Source organism: Mytilus californianus, unplaced genomic scaffold (genome assembly GCF_021869535.1).
Source record: "Mytilus californianus isolate M0D057914Y unplaced genomic scaffold, xbMytCali1.0.p SCAF_1, whole genome shotgun sequence".
Classification (NCBI taxonomy): Eukaryota; Metazoa; Mollusca; class Bivalvia; order Mytilida; family Mytilidae; genus Mytilus; species Mytilus californianus.
The window spans coordinates 40,034,811-40,048,688 of record NW_026262581.1 but is presented as its reverse complement, the minus strand read 5'-3'; the positions used below and the strand labels follow the sequence as shown (position 1 = coordinate 40,048,688).

The window sequence follows — 13,878 nt, the reverse complement described above, 5'->3', positions numbered from 1 at the left end:
TTATTGGTGTTGGAATATTTTTTTTTGGTTTTGGATGGAAATTTTTCAAGTCATGTTTATGTTTTTTGTAACTTCTTAAAATATCTCGATGGGAACAATGATTCTAGTCATGATTGCTGCCATCTAAAATCGACCCAAACTCTTCCCTATGTTTAATGGTATGCCATTCTGTTTTGTTGAACTTGTTCTCGTCCTGATTATGCATGTCACGTTTGTAACTAGATGTCAATCAATCAATCATGCAAATACATGTATGTATAGTTACAAGGGGGAATTCAAAGCCTATTGTTTGGTTTGGGGTATGACCTGGCTGCTTACCCTTCTGGAGCACCTGAAGTCGCCTAAGTTTTTTCGGGTCCGTGTTTCTCATTTGTTTTTAGTTTTCGATATTATATGTTGTTGTTTGTCCTTGTGTGTCTTGTCTTATTTGTTCCCGGGGTCAGCACGAGTTCATGTACATGTGCCCAGTGTGTACTTCCTTTTATCATCAGCTTTTGACGTGTTAATAAAATGTTATTTTTCGCAACGTCAAACTGTGACATATCGGGAAAAGGGGCATTTTTCGACTGATTTTTATCATTCAGACTGATTTAACTCGAAAACGAGTTCATAGACCCCGCCTTTCAAAAATGAAATTTGGCTTGATTATGTATGAAGATTATTTTTGCCAATTTTTATTAACAAATCACCGATGAAGTTTTTTTTTTAAATAAATAAACAGCAAAAAAAATGCTGTTTTTTTTTTTACTAAAATCTTGAAAATGTGATAAAAATGAATCATTTCCAAGAAGTGTTACACAAATTCAAAGCACATTATGTAGAGAAGATATCACAGATTTTTTTACAATAGTCTGCTTGCGTTTATCCTTTGAAACAAAAAAGTTGGGTATGTCTTTCCAAAGGATAGAAATGTCCAAGAAACCGAATTTCCAGTAAATGTCTAAAATTTCGACCCATTTCTCTCTAAAAGTAGCACATGAAGGTATATTTTTTATTACATATTTGAAATGACTAGGTGAAATATATAGCTTGTATGCAAACTTTCGTCAAAAATTCACCGTGGGATCAAAACTGTTCGTATGCCCTTAACTTGTAGTTCTTATCAAACAATTTGTGTGGAACTTAAATTCCCACCTGCATACCTACCTTACATGTAACTTTATCTTTAGAAGTAGATAGTATATAATATGTTTGTTAGTGGGGCAGATTTTTCTCCAAACCTTTGCTATTCTTTGTGTCAAATGTTATATTTGCGAAACGTATTTTTTGCATTTTATGATCTTGAATAAATGACCTTTTTTAGTAAATTTTGTTTTTATATCATATAGCAAATCAAGCCCAGACTCTGGCCTGCGAAAACATTATTATGTTTATGGTATCTGTCTGTCTGTCTAAAATATATGTAGGAAGTATTATTTTAATTCATTCAAATCTTGTCTAGCCTTTTGCCCATTTATAGTTTGCAATATGTGTATAAAAGAGTTGTCTGTTGTTGAAGCCTGAAGTCAAGATATCGATTTGCCATATATATGACTTCATATTCATTTATGAAACATGTTGCACTTTATATGTGTTTATTGATTCGGATGTGAACATAATACACAGTAATGTAGATAGCATAGTTACGATGATGCATGTACGACAATTAGATGGGCTTACATGTGATTATTGTCCTGTTCAAATATGATTTTATTCAATGTATGAAAATGCAAAGGATACCTACGAACTTCTAGGTAAGAGCGAAACAATATTAAGAATTAAGATAAAATGTTTCAAATTGCACGAAATTCAATAAATGTTGAAACATAAAATCCTTGTACATTAATTCGGAATGTCGAGGAATGTCCATCGCTTGCAAAGTTTATATCAAGATACAACTTATACATCATGCAGAGTTGATATCGTTTCAATAGCAACAGGAAAAACGATAATGTAAAAAGTGGCATTACATCCCTGTCCAGATGTACTTGAATGATACCTTATACATATAATCTGGGACATAATATATGTTAGTATAATAGTCCCAGATATAATAGAAGATATTGAGTATAATTTTTTTGTCAAGCAGACGGTATAACTTTTCAACAGCTCAGAAGTCGATGCTTCGGCACTGACATAGTATATAATCAAATTCCCGAGGATAAATTAAGAAATGATTAAAAAACTTCTAAAGTTCTAACTCCCCAAGGCAAGGTTGACCTTAGTTGAATTTGTCTGTTCTTTTTATGACCCTTTATCATATAGCTCATAACATTTCTACGTACCTACCGAAGGTCGGTGGTTCTCTCCGGGCACTCCGGCTTCTTCCACCAATAAAAACTGACCGCCACGAAATGGCACAATAGTGCTGAAAGTGGCGTTAAACACCAAACAATCAATCTTTTCTACGCATGTATACAATAACTTTGACTTAATCAATTACAAGCTTAAAACAACTAGGGGACAGAACTTGTTAGTCCTTCCATTTAGGTGCCAAGGTCAAAACCGCAAGGAAACTGGTCAACAAACTCGTATCAAACGATGAGATGATGACTCGTCTTGTCAAGCAGTTAACCATTCAGAATGCCCTTCAAAACAGATAGAACCGCAATGTTACGAATCCCGCAACTAGTCGCGACAACATCGTATTCCATTCTGCGAAAGAAAAATGAGGGAAATCTCCCAGAATCAACTCCTTCTAGATGAGGTACAAATAAAATATTAGTCCAAACTAAATCACCAATGCCAGTATACTCTAGGAGGTACCTATTCGGACGAGGACGGGATGTTTGTGGTAGGAAAAGGGGGGTCGTAAGATTCCGGTTCCTCACTCGCTGGAGTCCCCATTTTAAATAAAACATGATTACAAAAGGTAAATAAGTTTGACTTCGAAAAAAACCCTATTTTTACCACAATTAGCTCGTGTATTTTTTTTTAGAACTTTGAATAACCCTTCTTTTATTATGGAAAATCATTCTCCTCCCTGATATTGACAATTAGCGATGTGCTATCTTAACATAAAATTACAAAATGATCGCTATTTGCAGATGGCAGATTTTTGGGCTACTGCAAACACTTCAATAGAAGACTGTTCTATGAACAATAGTTAATAATTGCATCTAAAAATTATAAAACATATATTCCTTGACCTAAAACATATATATTTATCTATTTTTTAGCATACAAATATCGATTACCCAAGATATATTTTGCTTTTGGAACCATTTTTCCTTTTTTTAGGATTTGTTCTGAATTTCAATTTTTCGGGGAATATTGCGCAACTAACCTCTTATTTTTTGTTTGATTTGGGAATAATGTATCATGTTATATAAAGTTTGTATGATCTTTTAGGAAATTTAATGGTACAAGAACTAGAAATTTGCTTTTTGTTTAACAATCGCCAAAATAAATGAATGTGTATTCATGACCTTTGACCTTGATTTAACAGAAAATGCACCGTACGATTTGTTTACGACCGGGCAAACCAGAAAGTGCAGATAATAAGCTTTCGTATGATATATAATACAGCCGTGTGTTAGGTGGGTGCATTAAAGTCGTTAACTAAGCGTCTTTTTGAAATATGTCACTCGCCTAAACGGTTGTATCATCGGAAAGTATAACCGAGTACACCCAGCATTGTTTGTGTGATAATAAGAGAAGTATTTACGGGCAATCAATATTTTAAGATACAAAAAAATCTTCCAAAATGCTAAACAAATTATGAGTTATAAAACATACTTCGAATCATTAATTTTCAAACGAACAATGAAGTCTCCCAGTTCGTAGTCCGATTGGAATGGTATGAAAATAATCAAATTTTAAAGTAAATTTGGATTTTATTAGATAAATGCTTACCATCATAAATTCTAAGTATATGTAACCCGGAAGATTTGGACAAATGTGAATTAGAAATAAAGCAAATTCAGACAATATATTTTAAGTGCTAAAGTGACAATTTGTTAATCCGCTTATCTCACCTTTTACCTTTCTTTGTGTTTAATCAATTATATTGTTAAATACATATTTGCCGTAATGGAAATCACTTTGACGATGTAATAGTTATACACCGAGGGATAGGTGTGTCTGGATAAGAAACCCCGTCGGCCGGAGGCCGGAGGGGTTTCTTATCCAGACACGCCGTATCCCGAGGTGTATAACTAACTTACACCCCATTCTAAACCCTATGTTTGTTAACATTGATTATTAAATGAAAAAAAAACAAAAAACGATAGCATATTTATTGACAATATCAAACCATGATTTATAAGAATATTTTGTTATTGCATGAAACCCCACTAGTAACCTTTCTTTGGCTATCTTCGTTCAAACTTTGACAAGTGAGTATTACAAATGTCAAAGTTGCTGTTTTGCATATTCCCGTTAAATCCATGTGCTAATATGGATCAGCAGGTCAAGGTGGACTGTTTCGTGTATTCTAATACAAACAAAAAATACATCATGCTCCTGGTATACAGTTGTCAATATGGACGGGTATAAGACGGACGAAATTTTGCGGCAAGCGTTGGATTTGGTAGAAGAGACTAAAGATAAAGGCAATATTATAACCCAAAGTACTTACCTGTATCAGTTTAATAAAGGTAATCATAACTGTATTTTAAATCTTACGATTTTATCAAAAACAAAAGCCCCCCCCCCTTCTTCTCGAGAATAAACAAACATTCATATTCGAACATACTAGGGGACACTAATCCTTTTCTATGTATATGTAAGAGAATGATAATCCCTTTCTTCATGATTAAGTACGAGCGTTAGCGAGTACTTATCATGAAGTAAGGGATTATCATTCTCTTACAAACTTAGAATATTGTAAGGTGCTCAAGGCTCAAATGATCTCTTAATTGGTTGTATATAAGAATTAGTTTCATTGTCAGTGCAATGTTTATAACTAATGCATGACTTCCTTTTTAGGCATTTCATTTATGGATTAGTTTTAGTGATGTAAGGACTTTCTTATCATTTGGGAAATATTTTAAAAAAAAATGCGTTATACATATTATGTGACACAACAGAACAAAGAAAAATAAAAGGAATTGTATATGTTTTCTGATTGTGAGTATGAATGTAAATCATGTAATATTTTAGTGAGGAATTATCCTTTTTTTTTTAAATTTACAGTTTAAATCAATTGATACATTTGAGTTACAACTAAATTTTATTTAGCAGCCAATATTTTGGTCCGGCTTTTTCAGTACATCAAATACTATTTCATTGTGTCAGGGAAATGTTCAAATAAAATGCCTTTAAAAGTTTTTAATATGTTCAAGACTTAATTAAATTCCTGGTTTTTTTTTCATCGGAATATTGGAAATAACTATTCTTCCAAACCGCTGATCCAGTGATCAAAGTTTTTGAAATCTATAAAGATTAAGGTATTTTGTTTATTTTAAAACTTTTTTTTATCTTTTTTTTTTTTGTAAAAGCTTTGATATTGTTTAATAACATTCACGGTACCAATTTTACTGCACAGTAAACTTCAACTTATTTTGAGTTTTTTGTTTGTTTCACAATTCAACTTTTAGTCAGTTTCAATCACTGTGTGATAAATCCTTTCAATCGGATAAATGTGCTTCGGGGTACAATGTAGTTGTAACTCATTTATAGAAACTCGTTGTTTTGAACTGTAAATAGACCCTCATAATAGGATAATCCCTTACTTAGAACATAATTTACATTCATTCTTCACAATTAAGAGGCATCAAATCCTACAATTTCATTGGTCGAGAGCACTTTGCTATATTCTAAAGATACTGTTTTTTATATATGCTTTTGTATGATATTTTGAAGTCAGTTGTGGTCTTAGGTCTGGTACTGTCCGGACCTTGCTAATGAAGTTTAAAGTATTGGTATTCCGTCTTTGAATTGCTATAGCCGGAAAACCCCCAGTTATATATTGGTGGAGGTTACCCGCGGCACGATCCTGAGCTAGTTCCCCCAAACTAGCAAGTGAATACCTTCAGAAGCAACAGAATGGAAGGACCTTGAAATTATCAGCCTTGCAGAAATGGACATCCGTTTCCGATAAGAAAATCAGATACCTGTTTGGAATTTCTGTGCAAATATTGCGGTAAGACTGAATGTTTTCACATACCATCGGTGTAATGCAGTAAACGCTTATTGTTACAAATGCAGACATCATGGATATTTTGCCCGCATGTGTAATTTTCACGTGAAGTCATTTGTCAGCAACCCAAAACCAAAGAAGAAATCGAAATCAAAAACTCAAAGAGACAGCGACAGAATGAGAAAGTTTATAGAGAAGAAACAAATATCTCAATTTCCGTTTCAAGGACTCGAAGACAAGGAACTCTCTACTTTTACATGCTCCATACAGGACGAATCCGCGAAACAGCAGAAGTTAAAAGCGTCTCATCGAAACTCACTGAAAGAAATTGCTGTCCTCAAATGTAAAAATTCGAAATTGGATACCGTTATTAAGGACAATGTGATGTTAAGGAACAGTTTTGACAAATTAAATTTGGAACGTTTACAACATGTTAGGCTAATCCAAACGATCGAGCGGGAGTTAGCTGAGCATTGAAGTAGAACTGAAAATTTTGAAAAGGAAATAGTCCGTTTGAAAGAGGAAAACCTTAATTTAACTAACACTAGATACCGTTTAACCATGGATTTGAAAGTGCTGAAATGCAAGACTGTCATTTTATCAAAACACTTAAAGACAAAATTCAGAAACTCAAGGTACTAAATTCCGACAATATACGTGAACATCAAAATTTGCTTCATGAGCTTTCAATCGCCGAGAATTAAATTGAAAGTTTGCGTACAAACTATTCCCACAATTCGCATCAACGCCAACGGCAAGGAGGATACCCACGAAGATAACCGAAGTGAAATTGTCTCAATTCAGCAAACTCGGAGACCGAGTTTAGGTGGAGTAGTGGCGAATATAACCCGGAAGATTTGGACAAATGTGAATTAGAAATTAAGCAAATTCAGACAATATATTTTGAGTGCTAAAGTGACAATTTGTTAATCCGTTTATCTCACCTTCTACCTTACTTTGTGTTTAATTAATTCTATTATATTGTTAAATATATATTTGTCGTAATGGAAATCACTTTGACGATGACAAGTTAATCCGTTGGACACTAATCCTTTTCTATAGATACTGTTTTTTATATATGCTTCGATGATACTTTGAAGTCAGTTGAGGTCTTTGGTCTGGTACTGTCCGGACCTTGCTAATAAAGTTTAAAGTATTGGTATTCCGTCTTTGAATTACTATAGCCAGAAAACCCCCGGTTATATATACCCCAACTGCGTCATGAGGTCAGATGGAATATCCCCGACTAAAAATAAACGTACTATCACTGGTTCGGACATATACCCCTGTGTACCCATATACTCCCATTTAATTTCCTCAAGACAGAAGCGTAAGGAAAGGGGATGAAGGGGAGGCGGGCGGGACCTATAATTTATGATGGTAAGTATTTATCTAATAAAATCAAAATTTACTTTAAAATTTGATTATTTTATAGATATAAATACGTTACCATCATAAATTCTGAGGAACAGAATCTAACGTAAAGCTGACTCCCCTGTAACAGAAGAAACAGGAGGAAAGTTCAATCTTTGTGCTGAAACTATAGGTCCAAGAGTGTATAAACTCTCGGCAAAAGTAACACACTGTTAAACAGAGCCCAGGATGTAGAGATACCCCTAACATCATGAGCTTTAACATTTAAACTATCCAAAAGTTCTGCCTTAAAAGAACCATAAGCTAAAGATATGCATTTGCATATCCAAGTAGAAATAGTTTTAACAGAAAGATCTGAGATTCCTTTTTAAAAAGGAATAAAGAGTCTTGAATCAGAAACAGAACGTAAACTCTTCGTTCTAACCAGATATATAGAAAGGATTCTTACTGGACATAAAAGTACAGAAATAGAATCGGTAGGGAGTGCAGGAATCACGACTGGTTCTGCACCCTTATCTGGAATCTGATTCTTTGCCAAAAAAGCAGGACCAGTTAAAAGAGTAACAGAAGATTTATCCCTGTTAAATCGAAGGCAAGCATCAGAAATAGAAAAGGCATGGATTTAACTCCTTCTCCGTCCAGAAGCCAAAGCTCCAAGAAAACAGCATTTATAGGAAAGAAACCTTAAATCTATTTTTTTCTGCTGGTTCAAAAGGAGAAAGTTTTAAAAAGGATAAAACTAGTCCAAGGTCCCACTTAGGAACTAAAGTTTTTTGTCTTGGTCTTTCAAGACTAAAACTACGAACCAAAAGAGAAATATGCTCATTGTTTCCAAAATCTGGACCACCAGATATATGAATAGTTCTTGAAATAGCTGATCTATATCCCTTAATAGTAGAGGGACATAAACCTTTGGATTCAAAAAGAAAAACTAGAAAGTCTGCTAATTGTTGTACAGTGACTTGGAAAGGATCGATTTCCCACTCACTACACCAATCTGAGAAGATTGACCATTTTGCATCATAGATAAGGCTAGTGGAGTCTCTGACAGACTTTGTGAGATGCTTGGTTGCTCCTTCAGAAAAACCTCTCTTTCTGAGGCTAACCCTGAGAGAAGCCAGGCGTGTAGATGAAGTTTTTCTGGATTTTGATAAAGAACCTTGCCCTTGATTTGAGACAGAAGGTCTGGTCTCAGAGGAAGAACTAGAGGACAAGCACACGGTAGGCGCAGAAGGTCTGGAAACCAAGACTGTTTGGGTCATGCTGGAGCAATAACTATGATCTTGCAATTCTCCCCTGCTATTTTCTGAAGTACTGGGGAGAGAAACCTGAAAGGAGGGAAGGCGTACCCGAACATTCCTTTCTAAGATAGGCTCAATGCGTCTACCGCAAAAGATTTTGGATCTGGAACCGGAGAGACAAATGTGGAAAGTTTGTGATTGAGACTGGTCGCAAACAGATTTATCTGAGGTGACCCCCAATGAAGAGTCACACCTTTGAAAACTACTTGAAGTAGTTCTCACTCCGTGTTTACTGGAGCAAGGGATCTGGATAGAGTGTCGGCTAGAATATTGAGGTGCCCCGCAATATGTCTCACCACTAGATGAACCTGGAGTTAAAAGCACAGAAGGAGAATGTCTCTGGCTATCTGATAAAGAGAAGGAGAGTGAGTTCCTCCCTGATTCTTGAGATAAGCTACAACTGTTGTGTTGTCCGTGGCCAGAATGACAGACTGATTCTTTAGAGACAGTTGGAAATGATTCAGTGCAAACAGAACTGCTTTCATTTCCAATACATTGATTTGCTCTTCCAAAAGATCTGGAGTCCAGACTCCCGAGATGGTAAGCCCCTCCAGATACGCTCCCCAACCGAGGGTGGAGGCATCTGTGAATAAAGTTAGACTGGGAACTTGAGGGGAAAGAGATAGGTCCCTCATTACATTTTCCCGTACTAACCACCATTGAAGATGTGAAAATAGAGGCTGAGTGATTGGAATCAATGCTTCCCGTTCTTGTGAAGATGGAATCCAAAACTTGTGCAGATAAAACTGCAGTGGACGAATGTGTGTAGCTAGGCCAAAAGGGAGAGCCTTGAACTGGAAGCTGAAGACACAAATAAAGTACCATTCCCAAAATAATATTTCAAAACTTCAGATTGACAGGTTTTTAGCTGGAAATTTAACGAATTTTTCTTTGAAAACTAGAAAACATATGATTCGAAAACAGTATTTCATATTTGAATAGTTTTGTTAAAAATTAAGAAATAAAAACATCATATATACATTTTTTAACTGTGGAAAATTCATATCCGTCAATCACCTCCATTATTTAAAGTAACCATTTTCAAGTTCAATTACTAGGACGTTTTGTTCGATGTGATTTTGTACGTTATTTGTGATTTTGTGATTTATTAGATATTTTTGAGTTCTTATAAGTGTATTTTGATCACATATTGTTTTGATCGCTTTTTCTGGAAATAAGTTACATTTTTGTTGCTTAAATTTTCACTTTTTATAATTATAGTTAACCGAATCCTTTGGATAAGATCCCCCCCCCCCCCCCCCTCCTCCGGATAATGTCATGTAAAGTTTACTCCTACATGTCCTAAAAAAGAGAACGAATGAGGTTGTGTTGGAAAAATGCACTGTGTGTCAATGTTCGTCACAAGAGCAATTAATATGCATACGAGCGGTCGGGAAAAAATATAATTGAAGCATGGATGTGTGAGCCAATGCTCCGTGTTGAAGGCCGTACCTTGATCTATAATGGTTTACTTTTATAAATTGAAACTTGGATGGAGAGTTGTCTCACTGGCACTCATACCACATCTTCCTATATCTATGTTTGCAGAGTTTAATGCAGAAATGAGATCAACACTGAAACTGAATTAATTGCACCCGAAAAAAACAGGCTCTCGTGAAGAAACTAGACCAACTGCCTTACGACGAGATGGAGAGTATGTAAAACTTATTATAGACCATGTTCACCAGCGACTGACAAATCCTTTTGATGCAAAGTCTCATCTCAAGTCACTCATCAACATCTCAACTGGAACTCACGTGCCTATGGAAATTGGATCCTCAATGACAAAAGCACTTAATGATGGTATAAAAATTGTTAAATCGTTTGCCAATGGTGCGTTGGCGGAATGTGACAACTGTGACTTCTATGGCCCAATACCTAGATGAAAAATTAAAACCTCGAAGACTGAACGAAAAAGTATAAAATCAAGTGCAGGTCAGGAGAGACAAAATGTGCATATTAGTCCAGAAATAGCAATCCGTCGTGCCCTAATTATTGATGGGTGTCTTGAAAGACATTAAAAAAGATAAGGTTCTATCACTCTCAATCGGATCTATTTCTACCTCTCTTTTCCACGAGGACGGCACCATGCTAAACATGTACGGCCGATCTTTGTCATTAAATAGAAGCAGAAGCTGCATCTTGTCATCAGTTGGCACCATATGATCGATCCGCTACCTTACTTATCAGGGACGAAATGGCTTAGAACAATTGTTAAATGTTTAGACATTTAATATTTCATTCCAAATCAGAAATCGTGCATAACCATTGCTGCTACAGTTGTTGATGTCTTTGATAAATACGACATCAAAATTTCTATTAAATCTGCCAAAAGTGAAAAACGAACTGGTGTAAATTCTAGTCAAATTACCTAAGAATGTAATCTTTCACGAGGCATGGAGGCAAGATTAGCATCTGGAATTCATAGAAACAACAACAAGCCAGGAACCTCAGCAAAGCAAAAGTGTGTTTTGACTGCAGTTCAAAGTTCTTAGACAATATGGACAAGCAGTTTACCTACAAACAAGACTGAAAGAAAACCTGAAGTTAGGTCTTATACAGAGTGGTGAAAAAATTGCAGAACACAGAGAGGCTAAGCTAATAGGTAAAGAGCGTAGTGTTTACAGAAAAGGGCAGTTGGTTCCAGTGCCTGCATTTCTTTGCCATAGTACCTACAGCAAGAGAAAACTACCACCAGCACCATAGATGGGAACAGCAACAAAGCAACACAGAAACTCAACCAAGGGTCATTTTAAGGACTTCCCAAATCTTTCAAAAAGATTTCTTAAATTGTTGTTTACATCAATAGAATAAAGTAAATATTTAATTCATGAATCCTAAAACATAAATAATACCAAGGTTATTGTTTGCCATCTTCAAGTCCAACTTACAAGGTGGCAAAGGAGCTGGGTGACCTAAGCAATGACCACACGAAATGCAAGTTTGTCTACTGTTGTTGAAGCCGTGTGGCTTCAACACCACACCAGATGATCAACATTAATACATTTTGTATTGTGGCACAGATGCGAGACATGAAAAATTCGGTAAATGAAAATTAAGATGCCTTATAAATGTACGCAAGTCTGTGCACATGCTTTTTTCTTCACCCGCCGGCAATGGGATGCTTTAAATTTATCACCCCATATTTGACATTACAAGACCGTACAAGCCCCGTTCAAATCAGACAGTGTCCATTTTGGCCAGGGGCCGATTTTTCTTGTAATTTTGCTGAATATTTTTGAATAAATCCCTCCATTTAAACTTTTGAGAACTATTTCTTATCAGAATGAGTAGGAATTATGAACCCTTACTTTGAGATTTGCCCCCAAAGTTATAAATAACATTCCAAAAATATGGCAAAATGGGGTTTTTTTTTTTTTGCATTCAAAAAATACTTTCTAATTATTTACTATTCATTAACAATGAAATATCTCTACATTTCAATTGTGAGGCAAATTGTGCAAATCAGATGCCCGAAATGTCCATTTTGGGGAACAGTGGGTTCAACCTCTTAGGCCCGAGATATTTCCCCTATTTGTCTTTTATAACATAATCATTATGGCAATTAAAAAAAATTCCACTAGCTCTATTCAAATAAGATTTGGTGTGCATTAAGTTTGACTTTTACCCCAAAACATATAAAAAATTCAGAAAAGTCTACCCGCACATTCTCTCCTGGTAACCTAACAGGACAACAGTAAGGATGATCCAAGAGAGCTTCCGAGGTTAGGAAATTACACCTTTATTTACCTGACCAAATCACTCATTTCTACTGAAAATTTCAAAAAGATTTTTTTCAGACAGTATATTTGAAGTCTTATCTTTCACCTAAATACAAACAAATAATGAAAAATTAAAAAAAAAAAAAAGAAAAATAAAAAAAAAAAATAAGAAAAAATACACTGAAATTAAAGGGAACTTCATTTGTGTGGACAACGAAAATTTGTGTCCTCGGACCTAATAGTACAAGCATGCAGTTCTGGAATTTTTTATGGGATATTTTTCATATTCAGTTTTTGTTTTACTTTGTAAGATTTAATTTTGATGTGCATGTGTATAAGGTGTTTTCACACATCGAAAAGAAAAATCTATCGAATGGGAGAAGTTCAAATAAAATATGGTCACTTCTATTTTCATTTTATACCGTGAACAAATAAAATTGACACCGGTACAATGTATTAAGCCTTTAGAACTCACCGTGTCAATCTTTTTTATATGATATTCAATTAAATGTTTGCAATTTTTAATATGAAATATTTTCAAACCTATAAAATTACTTCATCACACGCCATCAATGAAAGAATTTCTACGGAACGATGTTGTTAAATTTATGGAGCTAGTCATGTTTAGACATTTAACACAATTAGGTTGAAAATAATACATTTCTAGTCTATGGTAAGTCGAATCCAAAAATGAGAATGATGACATTCGGATTTATTCACTATTTAATGCATGCAGGTAAAGCATTTTATGAAACTTTATTTACATCCTCGAACAGGATGTGAAAAGGAAGGAGTATATAGGATGCGCATTGTTCTTCCGTCTTACCGTAACGCTAGGGATTTTTCTTCTTTTTCTGGATAATCATTAAAGTACTACTACAAAAAAACTTTTGAACGATTTTATCACAATGCCGTGAGTACGGGTTTGGCATATACCTTCATTGTACATACGTTATTGTAGTTTACCTGTATTTTATTGTCATAACAAGTGTGGACACAGATGAATGTGGATAGTATGTTTGGATGTTTGACAGTGTTTTATATGACAAAAGGAGTTCTATGTTTTTCCTATATGTTGTTATTAACTGTATTGCACGATGACAACCAACCTGAGCATGAGGAGTGTTGTTTATTTAATATTTAGATTTTATGTTCAAGACGGGCATGGAAGAGGCACTAATTGCATTAATTACCAAATGATTATGATAGAATATTTTCCACATCTTTGATTTTGGTTACATTTTGTAGCTAGGAGAGCAACACATAATAGGTTCATTTTTTCATGTGATTTTTTTTTAAATGGGAGATGATATCTGAGAACATGATATCAGGAGGCTGTAATTCAGTGGTTGTCGTTTGTCTATGTGTTACATAATATTTGTTTTTCGTTTATTTAGTGTACATAAATAACATAAATGAC

General features: G+C 34.8%; 2 protein-coding genes across 3 annotated transcripts in view; one reads left to right on the top strand and one right to left on the bottom strand.

The window, feature by feature from the left end:
- Positions 1-13,878, bottom strand: part of LOC127701625 (terminal uridylyltransferase 4-like) — a 697,935-nt gene that overhangs the window by 576,620 nt on the left and 107,437 nt on the right. The window lies entirely within an intron of this gene.
- The window catches only part of LOC127702133 (proton myo-inositol cotransporter-like), an 84,324-nt gene continuing 72,054 nt past the window's right edge, over positions 1,609-13,878 (top strand). The window contains exon 1 of the mRNA XM_052206230.1: positions 1,609-1,733. Within this exon, the coding sequence (XP_052062190.1) occupies positions 1,697-1,733 (37 nt within the window). The 5' untranslated portion in view covers positions 1,609-1,696. The remainder of the gene's footprint in view (positions 1,734-13,878) is intronic.